This window comes from Mastigoproctus giganteus, chromosome 6 (genome assembly GCF_048544385.1).
Source record: "Mastigoproctus giganteus isolate SK-2022 chromosome 6, ASM4854438v1, whole genome shotgun sequence".
Lineage (NCBI taxonomy): Eukaryota > Metazoa > Arthropoda > Arachnida > Uropygi > Thelyphonidae > Mastigoproctus > Mastigoproctus giganteus.
Window position 1 is genome coordinate 209,138,210 of NC_143580.1, and position 24,740 is coordinate 209,162,949.

At 37.1% G+C, this 24,740-nt stretch overlaps 1 protein-coding gene across 4 annotated transcripts in view; it reads left to right on the top strand.

Annotated features, from left to right (window-relative positions):
- LOC150084913 (poly [ADP-ribose] polymerase tankyrase-like) overlaps window positions 1–24,740 on the top strand; it is a 1,170,388-nt gene that overhangs the window by 820,180 nt on the left and 325,468 nt on the right. For all 4 annotated transcript variants that reach the window (XM_090376702.1, XM_090376704.1, XM_090376701.1 and 1 more), the window contains one exon: window positions 1,234–1,393. In XM_090376702.1, coding sequence (XP_090232828.1) covers window positions 1,234–1,393 — 160 coding nt within the window. The remainder of the gene's footprint in view (window positions 1–1,233; window positions 1,394–24,740) is intronic.

The following is a 24,740-nucleotide window of genomic DNA, read 5'->3' on the forward strand; positions in this document are numbered from 1 at the left end:
TTGTGATCTGGGATGCCTAGAGGGCAACTAACATTGACTGTGTTCTTTGGTGGGTTATTGGTGAGAAAAAGATTTAGATTGTTTTGCAAAGTTTTGCAAAACTTTGTGTAAGCAAAGTTTTGTAAAACTTTGCTTAAGTTTTGCAAATTACAGTGTCTGGAAACTAGGCACCAGCGGGGTGATCTGATAGAGGTGTACAAAGCCTTGAATGGTTTGAGCATGCTCAATGCTGATGGGATTCTTCCTCTAGCTCAGAAAAATCACCTGAGAGGGCATAAATTCAAATTGAGGAAAGACAGATGTAGGATAGATGTGCGGAAATTTGCCTTTAGCCAGCGGGTGGTTGGTGGGTGGAACAGACTTCCATCCCTTGTCGTGGAAGTTGATAGCCTAAATAAGTTTAAGGCTCAGCTGGACAGGTATTTCGAACGAACAGAGGGGTGAAGTGGAAGTGGTTATTTTTATTTATTTATGTTACTTTTTTTTTTTTTTTTTTGGCTGATGCTGCATAAGCTTGCTTTCTTGCATCAAATGCCTCTACTAATGCTAATGCTAATGCTAATTGTTTGTAGTTCTTATCTTCTATTCTGATTGGTAAATGAATGAATGTTCGGTCATTGGTAATTGAGGTCATTGATAATTGTAAATGCTGTAACTGAACATGACTTTCACCATTTTATGCCTCCAGTAATCAAAGTGTTGATATTGCAGCAGATGATGAGTTAACAACCAGCTAGTATTGCCCAGTGACACAGAGCGTTGTTATTCCTCAGTGTGATGTGTGTACTACACCTGAACCATTTTTAATAATGGTTCCCAGCTGGATGGCCACTTCCAGGATACTAGGTCTAGTGTTTCAGGCTTTTCACATCAGGTTACTAATGGTAATTCTCATGTCCATGGTTTCTAACAGTAAATCTCACTTGCATACATTACGGCATGTCACACCTTTGGTAATGAGTTACCCAGGATTATTGACAGTCCCACAGTCATGAAACTACAAACACAGCATTCAGTTGTTGCAGAAACTGGACTTCACCAAAATGACTCATATGGGCCCTGAGTATTAGCTCCATCACAATTTTTATACTGCCATATTGCAAGCTGTACACTGCCATCCTGGAAGAATGTCTCTTATTTATAAGCTGGTCCCTAAGTAAATATATGCAGAAAATGCAATTTTTTAAAATTATTACTTATTTTTTATTTATTCATTGTTTTTCTTTTTTTCAGGCATAAAGACACATCATCGATTGATCCTATTGAATTGGTTGCTCTCTTAGTGGCTTCAATGAGTAATACAGCCCTTGAAACAGCAGATGAATTTGGCCAAACCCCACTTCACCGTGCTGCTTACCGTGGTGCCACTATTTCAGTCATGCATTTGTCACAGGTAATTCCATTCTTTTTACTACACTTCTTTCGCATACATACCATTTTCTACTCATGTATCCAAAAGTTCTCAAGAGACCTTGATGGATTCCTTAAATACAGTAACACCCCCTATCCGCGGGGGATACATTCCAAGACCTACTGTGGATGGCTGAAAACATGGATATGAGCAAACACCTGCTGTCCTCATATACGTGATTTTCTTGTGCATACATATGTATAATAAAGTTTAATTGATAAATTAAACACACAGTAAGACATTATTAACATTGAATATGGTATAGCAGACTCGATTTACTGGGATTGGATTAACCGGGACACTTCAAGACTCCAAATTAAAAAAAAAAAAAAAAAACAGAAATCATAAAATTCAAGTAATAACTAGAAGAGGTATAAACAGATATTTTGCAAGTCGTAAATAAGCGACAAGAACCGTCATTATAAGTCATCATTGCGAGATTAGTGTACCTATTATCTTGCAACCCCTGCTGTCTTTGCACCTACCGCTCAAAATAAGAAAAAAGAGAGACCAAATGTTTAGTTTGATTTAGTGTGTCGCGGCGATTGTTGTGTTCCGTCGCACCGCAAAAGGACAAATTTTGTTTTGTTATTTATATCAGGGATGTCGGAATTTTTTTATACTGTAGTAACTTTTTTTTTTTTTTTTTTAAATCATGAAAATTATGGACAAATGCAAGAGTTGTGCTTTCAGTTAAACAAAAACTTGAAATTATTCAAAAGTTTGAAATGGTGCATCCATTAAATCTTTAAGGAACCCTTATAATGTTGGTGACCAAACCACATTGTAAAAAATAAAGGAAAGCTATTCTATTTAAAATCAACATCGTAAAAAATAAAGGGAAGCATCATATTGGACATGCTTGTAGTATCTGTTGTTAAGTTTTTCATTTTTTTTTCCATGGTTAACTGCGGACAACTGAATCAGCAGATACAGGGACACAACTGTATAAACAAATTTTCTTTTTAATCACATTTTCTTTATTTTATTTTTATTTATTATTATTTTATTTTTTTTTTAATTATTATTTTTTTTTTCACAAATCTGTGCTTGTTTTGAAATATTGAATACCTGCATGTGATCGTATAAAATGTTGATTAACCACACACCTAACAGAGCACTGTACAATCACCTTTCACCTTTTATGTTTCTTCTTATCTAACATTATTCTAAGTATTTCGAAAAGTATTTCATCTCATTGGTTTCTGGTGCACGGTTTCCAGTGATGCTAGCTAAGAAAATGTATAGTCATACCACCATGAGAATGAACTCAAGGTCATCATCAGATACAACATACTCTGAGTAAAGAAGTAATGAGGTGATTATGGTACTTTAACTTTTAGATTTTTTTTTTTTTTTTTTTTTTAATTTTAAAGATAATTATTATGATACAGGATGTCTTATAAGTCTGGAATCATAGGGAAAACTAATTCCTATATTTTAATCTTTGCAGTTCCAAGATGTTTTTGAGTAAGAAAGAACAAGTCTAGAAATTTCTTGTAAGAAACTGGAGCCAGAGAGAGGTCACTGCAGAAATTAACAGACTAAACCATGAGTCAATAACCATGCAGTGGACCTTCAAGAAGGGCACCAGTGATGATACAACCACTGTCATCTTCGCTGATTTATGCACAATCTGAAAAAGTCTCTTTGAGGATTGTCTTCTGAGACAAGTGTCGAAAAGCAACCTTCACTGCATCCATTTTTTTTATTTTTTCCAATGAGTCAAGACTTCTGGATCACTCTGTCTAATAAATATGTGATAAAAAAATGTGCATTTGCTGAGAAAAGTAAAGGTGCCCTTTTTTTTTTTTAATATATATAAACTATCTTGATTGTGGTGCTACTCTTGGTATGTTATTTCAGGGAGTACTGTTACCCAAATTCAGTTCCTTGCATTTCTCAAAGTTAAACCTTAATTTCCATTTTTGAACTGCCATGTTTATTTAGGAGTCCTTGAATTAATGTGTTTGGGTTACCATTATTAACTACCATACCCACCTTTCTATTATCAGCTGACTTAGACGTATAACTTGAAATACCCATGTCTGTAGTATTATTAGATATTAAAATCAGTAAGGGAGTTGAATTTTCCTCTGAGATTCCTGTAATTGTGCAAGCTACTATTTAACAACTATGATACTAAATATTATTATCATTAGTAGTAGTGGCATATGATGCAAGAAGTGAGGTTGCAGATGACTCATCAATCATTGCAATACCACTACTTTGCTTATTGGAGGCTTGAAGTGGGGGAACCCATGTTTAGTCTCCAGAGCAATGTTTCCAGCATTGCCCCCCCCCCCCATCTTCTTCTTCTTCAACCCATGCACGATACGAAGTACTATAGGTTTTTATACCTTTCGTGTTTGAAGTTTTCATTTAAAAAAAAAAGAAGGCAACAACTCCCACATCACCCTGTCCACCTCCTACAAAATTTATCTATTTCTTTCTTGAATTTATTAAAATTCCCAGCTCAACAGAACAGCAACAGATTAAAGTTTGTTCTAACAATTAACCATCCTCTGGCTAAAGGCAAACCTCCACACATTAGGCTGTAGCATCCTTCATAATTTTGAATTTTTTACCCACTCGTGTGTAATTTAAGCAAGAGAAAGAATGCCATCAGCATCAAATTTGCTCAATCCATTCAAAGCCTCAATCAGATTGCCTCACAGGTGCCTGGTCTGAAATGCTGCAATTTGCAGAACTGAAGCATTTTTTGATAAGATCATTCTTTTGTTCCCTCCAATCTCATTGCCATTATCTACACCCGTTTCCAGCAGATCTATGACCTTCCTAAAATGAAGCCTCCAAACCTGTATGAAGTACTTAGATTTGGCCTAACCATTGCCTCACAATGGGATAATCACCTAGTTATACCTGCCAGGAAATTGCTGTATATTGTTCCGCAGGATTCCTTCTGTTTTAACGTTTTTCTGTTTATGCTTGCCTAAACAACGTTCTCTATGAATCACTCAGCTTCTGACACGGCTGCACGCTAATATATATCTTTCCAGAAGGCCTGGGTTTCAAATTAAAGTCAAGTAGTTGGATTAGGACAAAATCTTGCACCCTCAAGCCCACTCAGACTTAAATAAGATTAAGCCCGCAGCATCAAGATCGCGTAGTGATTAACTCAAAGGGTCTCCTTAAAGGGAACCTTGAGCCTGCATAACTCCAACTCAAAAACTACTCAATAATTATATAAATTATGTGTATCAGAGAATTGTCACAAGGAAAAATGTTCAACAAAACAAGATTTATTAAACATATAAGTCATATACACAAGTACAATTGAACTGGTCAAAAATTAGAATAATTGGTATGTGATTGATAGATAAATTAACTGAATGCAAGCATTATCTTGCTGATAGCAGTATTACAGTTTTGTAATGTTCTTCTTCATGTGGCTTTTCCACTAAGTCTCTAACATTGATTCACAATCGCTGATGACAGTTATGTCATACAATTGTTCCATTAATTGAATACGAATACATCTGTCAACATAACAATTACAATTAGTATTAAAACAACTAATTGGGCAATTCGTGCTTACTGTTAACTCCTAACTATAAAAATAGATATACATTTGTCAGGATGACTTTAATGAGAAGAGAGGTCAGTGCGTGTGAATTAAAGGCAGTGGGAAAATATGATTAACTTCGAGTGATTAGGTTATGTTGTTTAAGAAAAACTCACTTACCGACAAATGGTAGTTTGTCCCCGGTACTTCTTAGTTCTTCTCTTCTATCCATTCATACGACTCTGGGCTAACTTCTTTTACTTTCTCTCTCTGCCGACTTAATCTTTCGCTTCGCTTCACGAATCCGCTCTCTCACCTTTTCAACCTCGAAACTCCGAAATCTACCGTAAGACTGTCCAAAGATAAAGATTCCTTTTCTTTCCCCTTTTTCATATAAATACCTCTGGTTTTTCCCCCTTAATTTGCCCTGACCTGCTCTGAGGTCACAGGTCAATAATGCTGGGCAAAGAACTTCATTTGGGGACTGACAACTTTGTGAATTGGCACCACTAAAAATGAAATATTGTGAGAGAAAAGGAAATTCCATGTTTGTGTAAGGCAGTTCCTTTTGTTTTAAAATCACAGTCATTGAACATAAATCGATATGCTTTTACGAACTGAATTTTAGCATGACAGTCCTTGTGTTTATTAGATTCAATTTCGTAAGGGATTATGTCTCATGTTCTGATTTCTTACGCTCTTCTGTCAAAGTCGCAATCTGCTCTTTTCGTTCGTGAGCAATTAAGCATACGCGGACTGGACTGCCCTTTGCCATCGGGGAGAGGAGTGACTGGCATCATATAATTGCTCCGGGCACTAAACGCGGTGTATTGTTTCAATCACAACTTCCCCCAAGGGAGGCGACTGACTGCTGTTACGAAACCGAAAGTTAAACGGAGTCCATTCCGTCAGATTAATTGTATAGACCGAAAAAGTATAGGACACTTTAAAGAATAAATGCTTCTAAAAAACAGGTGAAAGGGATAAAAAATGATAGCATTTTTTAACACTTTAACAATATCTTTCGCTTCGCTTCACGAATCCACCCCCAGGGCCAAAAGGAGCCGACATGGATATAAGTAACTATCCACTGTTAGAGCCCTCGAGCTCAAGGTCAGAAATTCCTGACATTGACCGTGACTCCAATCGTCCAAAGCGACTAAGGATGGAAAATCAAAATAAAGACGTGCCGGCATTTCTTATAATGCACTCGTTATCCACGCAACCTGTTGGCAAATTATCGCCTTTCCTTATACAGAAATGTTTGGAATCGTTTTGTGGATCTCCTAAAATGGTTAAGCGTCTCCAATCTGGAGACCTTCTAATTGAAACTTCTAAGACAACTCACTCAGAGAAGCTGTTAAAGTTAACATCATTTAACAGTATTCCAGTGACGGTTACGCCCCATAACACCCTTAACACCTCTAGAGGCGTTATCAGCGAATGGGACTTGCTATCTGTGTCAGAAGAAGAGATAATGCAAGAACTCAGGGAACAAAAAGTGACACATGCGCGGAGAATAATGACCAAAAAAGATGGCAACCTACTACCAACCAGGTCCATCATTTTGACATTTAGTACTCCGACTCTTCCATCTTCTGTTAAAGCAGGTTATTTAAACTGCAAGATTCGGCCCTACATCCCAAATCCCATTCGCTGCTTTAAGTGCCAAAAGTATGGCCATTCTCAGACGGCATGCCGAGGCGATGCTGTGTGTCCTATTTGTGGCTCTAAGGAGCATTCCCAAGGTGACTGTACAGCTACCACTCCTACTTGCCCTAACTGTAAAGGAAGCCATCCTGCCTTTTCTAAAGCATGTGACCTTTGGAAAACAGGCAAACAAATCCAGAAATATAAGGTAGAGCATAAAGTCACATACCCAGAAGCAAGGAAGCAAATTCTGTTAACCATGCCTAGCCGATCATACGCATCCGTCACTAAAAATAGCCGGTCAATATCAACTCAAACAGATGTCTCCATAGAACCAAACATTTCATTTGCCACCTGGGCCAAAACTTTGCTAACATACAATAAAAAATCTACAGTTAATGAAACTAGCAACACACCAATCAGTATCCCAACTGATGCCATCTCAGCCTTGCCCGAACGAACAAAATCTGTTAGTGTTGAAAATAAAAAGACAACGAAACCACGCCATAGCAACATGGAAATGGAGGTTCAGTCAGAGGACGAAGACACAGTATTAGAACTACATGCCAATGATACCATGGACACAGGACACCCAACCTTTCCCAGAAATGAAAAATCAAAACAAAATAGACAGAAACCTCAGAAAAAACAGTCAGATCAGTCTTCCTCAAATAAACCCAATCAATGAACAAATTCCTTCAATGGAACTGCAGAGGACTACGCAGTAATATAGATGACCTGAATGATTTACTCATGCGAACTAACCCATTAGGAGTATGCTTACAGGAAACATTTTTATCACCAAAAGTTTCACTCAAATTCAAAAACTATACTATGTTTAGGCGAGACAGGGATTCTGACTCTTCTCGTGGAGGGGTAGGTATTCTTGTGAAAACTACCATGCCATCAAGACATCTCCAACTAGTAACCTCCCTAGAAGTTGTAGCAGTTCGAATAGCAATGGGAATATCATTAACTCTTGCATCTGTTTATATACCACCTAATTATCCTTGTTCCCAGAGTGAACTTGACAGCCTTTTTTCAACTACCACCTCCTGTCTGTTTACTCGGTGATTTCAATGGTCACCATCCATTGTGGGGATCCTCCACTATGGATAAGAGAGGCCAATTAATTGAAACATTCTTAGATAATCATAATCTGACTGTATTAAACACTGGCTCTCCAACTCATATTCAATTACCTACAGGTACAACATCTGCCATAGACTTATCTATCTGTTCAGCCTCTCTTTTTCCAAGCATGGAATGGTCAGTGCTAAATGATCCATTCCACAGTGACCATTTTCCTATCATCAATACAATTCAAACACAGACGGTATCATGTCCTAAAGGCAGTACTTCTTGGAACTTTCATAAAGCAGACTGGAAAAACTATTCAACTTGTGTTTTACTTGACAAACTATATGTACAACAAAATCATATTGATGTTGTAACTGACCACATTACAAGTCATATATTATCTGCAGCAGAAATTTCCATTCCAAAATCCAACCAGAGCAAGCGGGTACACCAAAATCAATGGTGGAATGAAGAATGCTCCAAAGTGAAACGAGAAAAAAACCGTGCCTGGAACCAGTTTCGCAAATTTCCAACTACTGCCAACCTAATTATGTACAAAAAACTCAGAGCCAAAGCAAGACAAATTAGGAAGACAGCAAAACGTGACTCCTGGATTAAATTCGCCTCAGCTATTAACAAAAATACTGACACTAGAATCATTTGGAAAAAAATTCAAGCTCTCAATGGGAAATTTCTACCGCAGCAATCTCCGATAATACAATGCAATGGGCAGGACTTATCCTCTCCTACTGACATTGCAAATGCTTTAGCCGAATCGTTTTATAACATTTCTGCCTGTTCCTCTTATGTGATCTCCTTTCAACGCAGTAAAACTGAATCAGAACGTCATAAATTTAATTTCGCAACTAGACTTTCACTTCCATATAACCAGCTGTTTACTCTATCTGAACTGAGAGAATCTTTGAGCAAATCTCCGAACAGCGCAGCAGGACCAGACGGCATTCACTACAGTATGCTGAAGCATCTGTGTGAAGCCGATCTCGGCACACTATTACTCTTTTATAACCGGATCTTCTCTGAAAATACATATCCTCTGTCATGGCGTCATTCCTATATTTGTGCTATTGCAAAACCAGGCAAAGATCCTTCTCTAGTTGAGAATTACAGACCGATATCGTTGACAAGCTGTCTGGGCAAAATCTTTGAAAGGATGGTACATAAGAGGCTCACCTGGATTCTAGACTCCGAAAATCTCCTTTCTGATCACCAATATGGCTTCCGTAAAAACAGGTCCACCCTAGATGTACTTGTAAAAACTGAATCAAACATTCGTAATGCCTTCGTGAGAAAACAACATCTAGTGATGGTCAACCTGGATATTCATAAAGCATTTGACACCACATGGCGTCATGGTATTATTAAAGATATGCATCAGTTGGGGCTGAGAGGACGTCTCCCTTTAATAATTCAGAACTTTTTAATATTGCGTACATTTCAGGTCCGATATAAAAACATGCTGTCAACATCTCACATTCAAGAAGAGGGTGTCCCACAGGGTTCCATATTGAGTCCAACCCTATTTGCAATTAGGATCAACAATATTTTGGAAGAACTTCCAAAAATGATTGAAGTATACATGTATGCTGACGATCTCACTATATCCTGCCAATCGCAAAGCATGAATACTATCGAAAGACAGCTACAAATTGCTTTAACGAAAATTCAATCCTGGACCTTACGAAATGGATATAATCTCGCTGAACAGAAAACCACTACCACTCATTTCTGCAAACTTCGGTCACTTCATCCTGATCCAGAGCTAAAGATAAATAACGTGCCAATTCCTCTTGCTCACAATATCCGTTTCCTCGGTCTGATACTAGACAGGAAACTGAACTTTCAAGCACATGTGGCCTATCTTCGTACCATCTGCTTGAAGAAATTAAACATCCTCCGGTGTGTGTCATCCATGTCATGGGGTGCTGATCGTCATACCCTCATCCATCTGTATAGAGCTCTCATCAGGTCTCGCTTGGACTATGCCTCTCCAGTATATGATTCAGCGAGGAAAAGTACTTTAGAACGACTAAACACCATCCAGCACTGTGCTTTGAGAGTCGCTCTAGGCGCATTCAGAACTTCCCCGGTTCAGAGCCTGTACATCGAAGCTCATGAACCTCCCTTACATCTTCGCAGAAAATCATTACTTCTGATGTATGCCGCAAAAATCCGTAGTCTGCCCTCTCATCCTTGTTGGAGATGTCTCTTCAATACTGAATGCGAGTCATTTTATATCAGTAAACCTAATGAAAACCGACCTGCTGCACGTAGATTTAAGGAACTGGCTCAATCATGGAACATAGATATCAGCAATATATTTCAGGACAAAATACCACCAGACCCACCCTGGGAAAATATCTGTGCAATATATGATGACTACTTTCTGTGCAAAAACACGCTGTCTCCTTCCAATATCGCACAGTTACATGCAACTTACACTCTTTCTAATTCAAACGCATGTGAAATCTATACAGATGGATCAAAAACCGAGACCCAAGTAGGTGCTGCTGCAATCTTCCCAACATTTAGCACTTCTGTCTCATTGCCAATAGAATGCAGTATCTTCACTGCTGAGCTCTATGCTATAAACTTAGCTCTGGATCACATTATTGAACAACTAATTCCGTCTGCTTTAATATTCACTGACTCACTCAGTGCTGTCTCTGCCATAAATACTAATACCAAATCCTCTCACCCTGTAGTAAAACAGATTCATTCTAAGTTACTTGCCTGTATGGAATTGAACCAAACTGTGACATTCTGCTGGATCCCAGGACATTCTGGAATATCCGGCAATGAAAGAGCAGATCATGCAGCCAAACAACCAGAAACCACTATTTCGCAGACTTTTCAAGTTCCATATACGGATTACAAACACATTATCCGCAAAGCATGTTATAACAGCTGGTCATTAATCTGGAAAGGTTATCCAGGAAATAAACTCTACCATATAAAACCGGAACCAAAGCTGTGGCCCTCCAGCTTCCAGAAAAGCAGACGAGAAGAAACAATCTTAGGAAGGCTCAGGATTGGGCATACTCATCTCACTCACCTGTATCTGTTAACTAATGAAAGCGCTCCACAATGTCCATCATGTCAAGTACAACTGACCATTCGTCATTTGTTAGTGGACTGTCCTCTCTTTCAAAACATCCGCTTAGACACTTTTAAATCGTTAACTAATATGCAGACATCAATAAATTTATCTCAGATTCTGGGAGATGATCCTAATAAAAAAGAACTGTTTACTTTCCTAAACCGGATAGGGATATATAATAAAATATAGTTATTTCATATTCACCATTAGGAAGACACAATATGGCCCAAGTAGCCTATGTGTCGTTAAACACAACAACAACAACAACAACAACAACAATTCACGAATCCGCTCTCTCACTTTTTCAACCTCGAAACTCCGAAATCTACCGTAAAAGATAAAGATTCCTTTTCTTTCCCCTTTTTCTTATAAATACCTCTGGTTTTTCCCCTTAATTTAAAACCCCATGGGCATGTCTGCATTGGTCAAAGAACTTCATGTCTGACTATGCAATTACCCTGAGGTCTTTTTTATTTTCCACAACACTTTGAGTAGTACTGCACAGTTAGTATGTTAATCTGGGATTAATGTTACCCATGTGCAGTACTTTGCATCTATCAATGTTAAGCTTCATCTGCCAAATTTTTTTAGATGTTATTTCAGTAGATTACCTGACTGCTGACCTTAAACATAATGCGTGTGTTTGTTGACTTAATCAGTACTTTTCAGTTCATCAGATTTATTTACTATGCTCCTAGCATGCATATACATGCAAGTGTACATGCACCTGTTCTTACTCTTAGTTACCTAATACAACCCGATGTATTTCCTTGTTTCATGATGACCCCCAGTAGACTTCGAAATCTCTTATACTTTGCTTTCCAGGCTGCTGCATGCTCTAAACAACCACTTTCACTTCTACCTGTGGCTATTCTTAATATATTTAATAATAGCAATAATTTGCCAGTAATTATGAGAAATCACTGGCAAAGAGAGCAAAAAAGTGGGTGTAAGGAATTCTTCACATATATAAATGCAAAGAAGAGAAGGACATACCAGATCGGACCCTTATGTAATGCACATGGGATAGTATTAGATACCCCAGCTGAAGTTGCATATGAACTCAATAGTTACTTTGTATTGATATTTACTGAAGAAAATCCTTTGTGTCAATTAGAAATTATGGGAGTGAAGATGAATAAAAAAGAAATGCAATTAATGATGTTGAAATTTCACATGTTTATTTAATGAAAAAAGGTTTTGAGCCTACAGACCAGTAAGGCTTCTGGGGTTGATGGCATATACCCTATAATCATAATGGAAGTGGCAATGGGTGCATTGAATCATTGAGGGTAAATATGAGAGCATCACTGGACTTGGGAGTGATTCCGTCCGATTGGAAAAGTGCCAATGTATCTCTGATTCATAAGGATGGTTCTTAGGGTGAAGTAGGAAATTACCAGCTGTTTAGTCTAATTTCAGTAGTAGGGAAAATCTTGTTGACAGTGATCAAGGATGGAATTCAGAATAATTTAGACAGAATGGAATTCTGAAGGATACTCAGCATAGTTTTAGTAAAGGAAAAATCATGTTTAACTAATCTGGTTAGCTATTTTGACAGGGTCACTCAAGAGCTGGACTTAGAGAATAATTTTGACATAGTTTATTTGGATTTCAGCAAATCATTTGACTCAGTCCAACATGAGCAGTTACTTTATAAGGTGGAACAGGTTGGAATCACAGGGAAAATCCTTAGATGGATAGTGGATGGCTTCAGGGCAGGAGCAGAGTTTTGTGATAAATGGTTATCCCTCAGATTGGGTTGATGTAAGAAGTGGGGTTTCCCAAGGATCAGTATTAGGACCACTATTGTTTTTTGATTTTCATAAATTACATCACTGAAGGTATAGAGAGCATGATGGCTAAATTTGCAGATGATGTAAAGATTGGTAGAGTAGTTAATGATCACTGCCAAGCAGAGCTTCTTCAGAGTGACCTAGACTGACTTCATGGATGGTCAGAAAAATTGCAGCTATGCTTTAATCCAGCAGAGTGTAAGGTATTACACCAAAAATAACTTATACACTTAGTGGAGTTAAACTAAAGCCAGTAGTGGAGGATAGGGACTTGGGAGTTATGATATGGTCAGACATGAAGTTCTCTGAGCATTGTAAACGGGTTGCAAGGACGGCCCATGGTGTCCTGTCGATGGTTTATCGAACAATTGCTAGTAGAGATAAGAATATCCTAATCCCATTCTATAAGGCTATTGTTAGACCACACTTGGAATACTGTGTTCAGTTATGGCAACTGCACCTAAAGGATGATATTGTGCTTCTTGAAAATGACCAAAGATGTGTAGCCTGGTGAGATTGGTAAAAGGGCATCCATATGAGGAAAGACTGAATTTATGTGCTGCAAAGCTTGCAAACTAGGCACCTTAGAAGAGACTTGATTGAGCTGGTTAAGGCTCTCAGAGGCATAAGTAAAATGAATGAGGACAACATTTTTATGGTTATAAATGATTCTAGAACTAGGTGTCATAAATTCAAGTTATGGGGAGAGATGTTTAGACTAGATTGTATGAAGTTTTATTTTAGCCAGAGAGATAAATTCCTGGAATAAGTTACCTACATGGGTAGTAGAGACTGACAGTTTGCGAAAATTCAAGTCAGCTGGATAATTACCTATGGAAATAGAGAAATGCATAGATTGGCTTTTTCTTTTTCTCTTATTAATTATTTTCTTCTCTTTCTTCTTTCATTTTTTTATTTTTTGGCTTGTGAAGCATAAGCCATAGGCTTCCTTGCACCATGTGGCCATTGCTAATACTAATATTAATCCCCCCCCCCCAAAGCTAGCAGTTTTATAACCCACTTAACTCTGCCTCAATACCATGAGTGAATATTCTTGCACCCCTTCCATTGAAGTGTATCCCATCTCTGTAAGAATAATCTCTCCTTTCTCTCTCTCTCTAGGGCCAAATTGATAGATAAGACTCTCAACATGTATTCCCTCCTATATCATACCGGGTGGGATTGCAGACACTTTCAAATTTTATCGTAACTCGCAGCGTTTCCTCAATGTTGCCCTATACTTGTTAAGTGTGTTCTCGGTTCTTCTGCTCTTCATATCATTAGTGCCAATATGTACAACAGTATCGCCTTTCGTGCCCTTAAAGACGATAACTGCTCTAAAATGAGGACTAGGGTATGATTGCCCTCTGGCAATCATACCCTAGTCCTCTTCCAAATAATATTGATTTAATTTTACATCACCTGCACTAAACTTGGTTAGTAGCCTCCATTCGTTTATTAAATGGTCTTTAAAATGTCAAAAAGGCAACATTGTGTGACCCTTCCTCTATACTGTTAACCTTTAACTCCAATGTATACAAAATACATTTGTATTTTTTTACAACCTTTTTCTTAATACTGTTAAAAGATTATCCTTACTTGCAGTTTTCCAAAATTTGAATGAGTAGCTTTTCTATGTATCCTGTTGTGTGCTTTTCAATGTGAACAAATCCTAAGTTGGGATTTAGTTATTTTCCCATGGTTTTCTTTAATTTACCTTATTGGTGCAGATATTTCAGCCTAATATTTCTTGTTTGTTCTGAAACTTGATTGTTCTTCCCTGACGTTGTGTTCAATAATACTCCTAATCATCTTTTGTAGTGTTTTAATTAGTTAAGAAATTGTTTTTAAAATATGGACGTGTTGTATTCTCTCATTCAAAGATTAGGGTTGGTGATTCATTGTATTTTGGGGTCTGTGAGACTCCTATTCCGTGGTGCATTGGATCATTGATTTTGTCTACGAGGGTGTGGAATACAGGTAAACTATTTGTATATTTATTCAACAATGGAGAGTATCAGCACATATTCTACAAGAAGTCATAGAGGTAATTCCTCCATTTCTTAACTAATTGCTGTAGAACGTATTGAACTTTTGCAGCTCTGTTATCTAGTAATTTAATAAATTTTATCTGATTCTCCAAGGAGTGAAATCGTCTATAATTTGCACATTCAGATTTTTTTTTTTTTTTTTTTTTTTCCGTTTTAAATATCGACACAAATACTGCCTTGGTCTGCTCTTCTGGAACTTGTCATTTAAAAAATGACCTGTTTGTAATCTAATGTAATCACTATTACACTGTTTTCTTTATATCTTGCAGCATTTCGGGTCTAATTTTGGCTATTCAATACTGTGTTTCAATACTTTATTTTCCATAGCCTTCAGTAATTAAGAACATAGTTTCCACAATATCCCATTTCAATCGTTGCCTTTTCAGTAGCTTCTTCATTTAGCAATTTATCAAAATATATGTTCCTTCCTTCTAAAATTGATCTTCTTGCTTTAATTTCACCGTAATTTTTGTTTATCTTAATTTGGTTTTTTCACCTTTCTGATATTTGTTTTTTTCGGTCATCTTTGGTCATTTCCAAAAATATTCCCAGGATTTTTCTTAGGGCAGTTTCACACACATCTTAGTTCTCTTGCACTTTTCTTTCTATTTGTATAAAAGGGGAAAAAAAAATAATAAAAAATTGCATAAGGGTTTATTAAATTTATTGCCAAAAAAATCCCCTCCCCCTCCCCTCCTCCTTTTATATGCCTTTTGAACTTACTTGGGTTTACCATTCTGCATTTCTTCAGTTTACAGACATTCTTACCACACACTACTTTTGCTGCTGCTTCTAAATCTCTGTCTCAGATTTTTTGCCAATTTTCATATAAAGTCATTTTAGTCATATAGTCAAATGCTGTTTAACTTTTGAGCAGGTGATGGTTACTTCCAAAATAATTGCCAAAAATTTTATGATTAGTTAGGCCTTATTACAGGGCTCACTGTGGAATCCAGAGACATCACCAATTATTAATTAGTTCTTTTGTGCATGTTTAACTTGCATAGTGTATTTTGTACATTAAAATTTGCGCTTCATTTAATTAGTATTATTCACATTTATTCAATTTGAACAGCCATGTAATTCTCTTCTCTCAGCACATTTTTTTTTAATTATATTTTTTTATTAATTTTTATATATGACCTTTCAGTTGTTGAAATATTTAAAATTTTAAGGTTAACTTATATGCATAGTATAAAATTCAGATCTTGAAGTCAAGCCATGTACTTGGGTTAGGAAATCACAAATTAATGTCTTTATATGTACAATTTATTACATATTTTTATAAAAGTATACAATGTTGCCCACCCTTCAAAACTGGATTTTGTTCATTGTCTTTATCTGATGAAAACATTTCACTGAATTGAAAGGGAGTTATGTTTTGGGAAACATTGTAAGATCTATTCTGCTTTAGAGGTTACACAGTATTAAGTGGTATCATGTCTGTTTACAAAGTCATCTTCCATTCCTTTTAAGGCATTTTTTTACTGAGAAGCCAATTCTCAGAATAGTAGTAGCAGGCTGAAAGAAACAGTTGTTACCAGAGACATAGCTAGGTTTTCAGTGCCCTTGGCAAATTCGGCGGCTACACGCCTTTTTTCGATAATTGGTAAAATCATAATAAGTACAGTCGGACCTCTGTTTAACAAACTTCTTTATAGCGAATTTTTCTATTTAGAAATAAATGTTTTCTTTTTACCGAATATTTTTAGAATTCGCTAAATAGAATTTTATTCTTTACCAAATTTTTTTAGAATTTTTTTATTTCTTTGTTTTATGGAAACGAAAATTTTCTTCATTGGTAGAACGAATAAAATTTTCCATATAACGACTGCATTACAAGACTTAACTGGGTACACATTGTTCGCACCCATGGCCTTCAAACAAGCAATAGTGCTGTTGTTACGCTCTAATTAAAAGATAAAGAGGTTACCATCTGCATCTCAGTGGGACCATCGCCACCGTAATATTATTACGGTGGGACCCATAAAACCTATCCGTCTACCTGTCCCACATACCGAGAAGTAGAGCTGATTAACTACTTTCTGTGTATCCATAGCCAGTGGGCAGACCAAGGTGTATTAAACATTCGGACATTAGACTCTGGTCAACCTTCTATTGTAAGCACCCTGTTAGAGATTTAGAAGAGAGTGGTTTTCCTTTATCCCGACAAGCGGTTGTCTGTTGTTTCTTGGAAGTCAAACGGCACCGTTTCAAAGCTATTGGCCTATCATCGAGCACAATATGAGATACAGAGGAAATGATGCCTCCCACACTACTATCGTAGATTTTTCTTAAAAGTTAGCTATGGTATATCCACACCGATATTATATAGATAGAAAACTCTTAAACATATTATGCCTTGTTGCATTTAGTTATTTTAAGTTTAAGTTACATGTTCCACTTCGTACTTTGTGTTGTTAACAAAGTAATAAATTCATTCTAAATTTCTGGATATAAATAATTAGTGTGTTGTTTAATGTGCAATTCCAGAACATTTTTCATACCAAAGTCAAATTGGCTGACAAATTTTATCAAGTTTAAAAATATGCCACAATTTTTTTCTTCAGTATCGATATTACTAGCATGTCCATGAAATGCCAAATTATTTTCAGCACAGAACAATATACATTTCAATATTATTTTCAATATATAACACCATTTCAAAATTTCATTTCTTAGTGCTGTTTGTGCAGTGTCGTCAATTAGTCTACCTTTTTGAAGACCCTTTTCTAATAATTTCCATTTTGTGAAATTGTTTGTGTTGTAATGAATTCTCATGAAAAAGAACATTTGGATTTAGATGTTTCCAATTCTTAAATCCATCTGAACTGCAAAATGGAACATTATTTGTGCCAGATACAAATAAGAGGCATGAAAAACAATATATTGCATCTTTGTTTTGGTAATAAAATAACCTTTTATTTTATTCCTCTCTTTTTTTTTCTTCAATACCTTCATTTTTGTATTTCCACTAATTATTGAAACATCGGTCATTAGTGACAGGATAGGTATTTAACACTATATGTTTGGGACCATGTTGCACCATAAGAGATCTGTTTTTGTGGATATTAAAGTTCCATGTGGTCGGATCATTAAAATTCAGACTTACATGTTCCATGTTAATATTATTGTTGCCAACATTTTCTTCTGCCAACTGTTGTTGGTTATTTTCCACACTTTCTAATTCTTTTAAAATAATAACTTCAGCTGTTTGAATTTTTCTTGGACTTCCATTTCAGTGGCATCATCATTTATTTCATCTTCATTCGAATCATGTTCATTTTCTTCGTCACTTTCAGGTTTGGAGTGGCTTATTGTAAGCCAGTTTTGTAAACTAGTGGAATGTTTTTTTCTCTTATTTCCTGTTTATTCAGGCTTTCTACATGGTACGGATGTCCACTTTTTTTTTTTTGGTGGCATGTCTAAAATTAATGTGGCCTTTATTGTTTTATTTAAATTATAAATCACAATATTCACAATTACCTGTTTATATAGCAATCACAAAAACACTATAACTTATAACTTATTCAGTTCATACCCGATGCATGAATTGCGAACTGCTATGCATTCGAGCATGCACTGATGAAGCGATCACCTGATCGGTCCCTTCAAAGTTAGTCTGGACAGCAAATAGATCTATGATGCTATGCAGTATGCACTCAGGCTAGAAAACTAGATTCAACACACCCAAACTAGAAAAATCTAAACTACATCATCACAAACAGCCAGTAAGGATGTATGCAGTAAGGATGCATGCAGGCTTGAATTGCCATGTGAAAATTAATTTTCACCCTCCCTCTGCTGTCATCTTGATTCGACATCATCGAGAGGCATCATTTCATCATCTAGTCTTGGGTGTCGAAATAGCTTGGCACTGTACTGATGTGACCAGTCAGTGGTGCCCTTGGCACCTGCCCCAATGCCAAGGCTTTCCTACACCACTGGTTGTTACTTATTCATGACACCTCTTGTGTACACTTATGTTCAAGAAGTATGATTCACATAGTCTCTTATATTTCAACAGATATAACAGAAATAATTGGATTAAAAAGTAGATAGCAGATCTTAACGTTGATATTACTTGTACACTACTGTACAAGATGTATTAAGAACCACCATCTACTTTTTAATTCAGTTATTTCTGTTTATTTAATTTACATATAACCCACAAGAAATTATTCCTTGTGTTATGCTATTCAGACTTCATTTCCTTGCCATCAACAGTTTTACCATAGCCTTGGATGCATCTTTTCTGTTACTAATATCCATTGTATTTCTTCATACAATAAAATAAATAATATGATACTGAACTCTAGAGATTCGGGCTGTGTGTTTTTTTTTTTTTTTATATAATCTCTTCTTCCGTTCCTTATTACCTGTCAAGATGATTGCAGTGTTTTGTTTTGACAATGTTTTCTTTGTATTGTCTCTATTATCGTGAACATGACTTTGGAACCTGTTCCCAAACTGAATGTTCAGATCACAAGAAAGCGACTTCATAATCTTTCCTTAAATAATACTTCAGAATTCTGCCCTTACTAACTAATGCCTATGGAGATATCTAATGTTTGGGACTTCAGGCATATTTCTCTTTGCATATTCCCCTCATTAAGATTCCATGCATCAAAGATACAGGCCCCCAAGTGCCAAGCGGATGATCTAGCGATTTATAAAATGAATTTGAAAGCGTTTTTCTAAAGAGAAGTTGTTAAAGAAATTTCCAAGGCTTTACTTGCAAAGTTATTTATTTTCTGGCTCTTTTTAAATAAAGAAGGAAGCCTCCTATAAGAAAGGAAAGACACCTTTCTTTTGTACATATAACTACTTTTCTAACACACTAACTTCTTATTGCTTGGTCACTGGTGGCACCGCTCCTGCCTCCACGTGGCAGGACCGGTAACCTAGGGGATAAATCAACCTTCGGGGCTAAAAGGAGCAGTAATGGAAACCAATGAATTTCCTCATCTAGAGCCCAAGAGTGCTCAATATGAAAACCATGAAACCGACCATGACTTCTCTACCTCAAAGAGAATGAAAAAAGATGCAGGCAGACAGGAATCACCAGCCTTCCTGATTATCCATTCTCTGTCGACACAGCCTGTTAGCAAGCTCTCTCCTTTCATCATACAACGATGCCTCGACCATGCAGCAGCATCACCAAAAATGTTGAAACGTCTCCAATCTGGAGACTTGCTAATAGAGACCTCTCTTCCAAGACACTCTGAACAACTATTAAAACTCACTACTTTAAGCGGAATTCCAATACAAGTCACTCCACATAACACCCTGAATTCGTCCAAGGGAGTGATCACTGAGTGGGATCTACTGAACGTTTCTGAAGAAGAAAGAGTACAGGAACTAAAGACACAAAATGTAACTCAAGCAAAAAGAATCGTGATACGAAAAGATGGCACCTTAGTCCCAACACGTAACAATTCTAACTTTCAATACACTGAATCTACCAGCATCAGTCAAAGCAGGTTACTTAAATTGCCGTGTTCGACCCTTTATCCCAAATCCCCTAAGATGCTACAAATGTCAGAAATTTGGTCACTCCCAGACATCGTGCCGTGGCATTTCAACATGTCCAAACTGTGGCTCCACAACTTATACCCAGTCAGAATGCAAAGCACAAACTCCGCAGTGTCCTAATTGCAGGGGAAACCATCCAGCATACTCTAAAGAATGTGATCTCTGGAAGACAGGGAAAAAATATATATATATAAGACTGAAAATAAAGTCTCATTTCAAGAAGCTAGGAGACAAATTAACCTAATCGTGCCAAAAAGCTCTTATGCCTCGGCTATCCACTCTCACCAATCAGTAGCATGTCAGACAGAAGTGTCCCTTTCTCCAGATAAATTGATAGCAGACTGGGCTTGATCAGTTCTATCGACCCAGCTTACATCTAAGCCAAAGACAGTAGATCAAAGTATCGATACACCTCTCACAGTTCCAAATCAAAACATAACCCACAGTAAAGTAACGGAAAAACTGCAAAAATCAGATTCTATTGAGGTTAACAACCCCCTCATCAAGGATGGACACTGATGATATGATCACCCAAGATCTTCTCGAATTACATGCAGAAGGTGAAATAGAAGATAACAATGATTCAACACACCCAAACTAGAAAAATCTAAACTACATCATCACAAACAGCCAGACTCATCTCCCTCTTACCAATCTAAATAATGGAACGTATCATCCAATGGGAACTGTAGAGGCCTTCGCAGTAACATCGATGATATCCACGAATTAATTCACTACCACAGACCTCTTGCAATGTGCTTACAAGAAACGAATTTGACACCTCAGATCTCAATTACAATAAAAAATTATACTATGTTCAGACAAGACAGAGCTGGCATTAACAGTGCCCACAGAGGAGTAGCAATACTCGTGGATTCAAGAATCCCCTCCAGATGCATCCCTTTACAAACTGCCTTAGAATCTGTTGCCACTTGCGTTATAAATGGAATTACTCTGACACTGGTTTCCATCTATCTGTCGCCAAATCATGAATATACTATTCAAGAAATCTCAGATCTTGTTTTACAGTTACAATCTGCATTTTGTTTACTAGGAGACTTTAATGCGCACCATACACTATGGGGTTCCCCTATCTCAGACAGATCAGGGAAGCTTATTGAAATGTTGATCGACAGGCAGAATTTAACTTTACTAAATACTGGCACTCCTACTTATATCCATCTCCCAACAGGTTCAACATCTGCAATATACCTTTCCATTTGTTCTCCAATCCTCTTTCCAAGTATGGATTGGGTATCTCTGAGTGACCCTTATAGCAGCGATCATATCCGAAAATCTGCAAAATTCAAATATCCTGTTCCTTCCCAACAGAAAATCCAATTAAATGGAAATTTTCAAGGGCTGACTGGACAAAACACAGAACACGAATATCATTTGACAACTATATCATTCAGTTCTGTTCCGTCGAGAGTGTCACTGAGCACATCACGAATCAAATTCTGACAGCCGCATCCGCTGCCATTCCTCAATATCAAGTAAGAAATAGACGAAAAATAAATTACTGGTGGAATGAAGACTGCAACCATACAAAAAAAGAGAAAAACAAAGCGTGGTACCTTTTCCGCAAACATCCAACCACCCCCAATCTTATTAATTATAAACGTCTTAGAGTAAAAGCTTGTTACATCAGACGTAAAGCAAAAAAAGAAAATTGGATTAAATTCTCCTCATCAGTAAATAAAAATACCGATATCAGATTAATCTGGAGAAAAATAAAATGTTTAAACAGTAAATTTTCTCCTTCATCCACCCCACTACTGAACTGGAATGGGCAGGAGTTTTCTACTCATACAGAAATATCAAATGCACTGGGGATCGTATTTTCTCAGTTGTCCTCTTCTATCGCCTATGATCAAACATTTTAAAAACTTAAAACAGTTGCAGAGAAATCCAGACTAAATTTCACTGACAATTCCGCTTTACCTTATAATAAACCATTTACCATGCTTGAGCTGCTGGCCCTGATGGGATATACTATGTAATGCTCTGAAATTTGAATCAAAGATCACTCTCCTTGCTGCTCATATTTTTCAATCAAATTGTTTTCGAACATACCTTCCCAAGTTCCTGGCGTCATTCTTATGTACTAGCAATTGCATAGCATGGTAAAGATCATTCTGTTCTTCAAAATTACAGACCGATATCCCTTACCAGCTTTCTCAGCAAAACCCTTGAGAAAATGTTATATCACCGTCTCACTTGGTTCCTGGAGTCCCAAAACTTGATAAACAACAACCAATTTGGATTCCGGAAAAATCGATCTTCATTGGATCTCATGATCAAAACCGAGACAAACATTAGAAATGCTTTCATCAAGAAGGAACATCTCGTCATGGTCTGTCTTGATGTTGAGAAAGTCTTTGACACTACATGGCGCTTCAGCATCTTAAAAGATCTGCATTCTCTTGGCCTGAGAGGTAATTTACCATACTTTATCCAAAATTTTCTTCATCGGAGATCATTTCAAGTTCGTTACTGGGGCACCCTCTCTAAGATCTTTACCCAAGAAGAAGGAATTCCGCAAGGGTCGGTTCTCAGTGCCACTTTGTTTGCAATGATTAGAATGAACATAATTGAACTCATTCCAAAAACTGTAGATTCTCACCTTTTCGCAGATGATCTCTCAATTTTCTGTCATTCCCAAAACATGCATTACATTGAACACCAGCTACAAATATCAATTAATCGCATCCTGACATGGATGACACAAAATAGTTATAGACTGTCCAGCCAGAAATCTGCTGCCATTCACTTCTGTACCAGACGCAATATGCATCCTGAACCCGAGCTCCACTTGAATAACCGTCCTCTTTCCATAGCTAATAGTATTCGTCTACTAGGATTATTTTTCGACAGCAAGTTAAACTTCCAAAAGCACATTGAATATCTCCGGACAAATTGTCAAAAGAAACTGAACATACTCAGAGTCTTATCAGCGACAACATGGGGAGCAGATCATTACAGCCTGCTTCACTTATACAGAACCATAATTAAATCACTCCTGGACTAATTGGACCCTGTTTTAGATTTTGCTAGGGAGAGTGTTTTATCTCGCCTCAGCCCTATTCAACATTCAGCTCTTAGAACAGCACTAGGTGCATTCAGAACATCTCCAGTGCAAAGTTTGTATATTGAAGCCCATGAACCTTCTCTAAATATCAGGAGAAAGATGTTGCTGTTGAACTGTGCAATCAAGATCCAAAGCCAGGTGACCCATCCTAATTGGTCAATACTTTATGATCTGCTGTATATGACCCTGTACAGAAATAAACCGCAGATAGTTCAGCCTGCTGATATTAGACTAAAACATCTAGCAGAAGATTGGGATGTACACTTCGATAAAATCTTGCAAGATCCTATAGATCCCTACCCTCCATGGTCTGTCATCATGCGATGTTGTGACAATTATTTCCACCAGTGGGGAAAACACTCTCTATCAGACTTTACCATCCAACAGCTACACACCGAACATACTCAACATTATCCCGACTTCGCTAAAATATATACAGATGGATCGAAGTCTGAGAGTGGATCGGGTGCAGCAGTGGTACTCCCTGATACCATCATTCAGTTGTGTAGCTATTGCACTCTTCCGACAGAGTGCAGTATCTACACAACTGAATTATATGCCATAAAGCTTGCATTAGAAAATGTCTTCCATATGTCAATTCAAAAGAGTGTAATATACACAGACTCGCAAGGTTCCGTGTTAGCATTGCAAAACAATTGCCCACCTACTCACCCGTTATTAAAGCTCATCAAAACACAGTTGATATGTCTTAGAGAGCATCAGCAAAAGGTTATCTTCTGCTGGATCCCAGACCATACCGGAATACCAGGAAATGAAATTGCAGGTGATGTTGCCAAAAATCCATCCAGCTCAGCCCCAACGAATTCGCTAGTACCGGTCACAGATTATAAAATGAATATACAAAGAATATGTAAAGATCAATGGACTCTTCGGTGGCAAACGTAATTTCATAATAAACTACTCCAAATAAAACCTTTACGAAAATTATGGGCTTCTAGCTCCATAGCAAACAGACAAGAAAAATTAATTCTAGCCATACTCATTTAACCCAGCTGTTTCTTTTGTCAGGAAATGAACCTCCCCCCAGTGTAGTCATTGTCATACACCGCTCACAGTCAAACACATACTTCTGGACTGTACTCTATATAATAATGTTCGACTAATGTCTTTCAGTTCTCCGTCAAATTTAAAGGAACCTTTGTCACTAAGCCATATCATAGGTGAAAATTGAAATCTCGCAGAATTCTTCTCCTTCCTAAAATGAATAGGATTGTATAACCATTTTTAACTGCTTCTAAATCAACAAATGCAGGCAGTATGCACCACTTCCATAAGTGCAATATGGCCTAAGTAGTCATTGCACTTAAAACCCCAACAACAACAACAGTCAAGGATACATATGATTTCCTCTTTTTGTTTAATCTCTCTCTCTCTCAAACACATACTTCTGGACTGTACTCTATATAATAATGCTCGACTAATGTCTTTCAGTTCTCCGTCAAATTTAAAGGAACCTTTGTC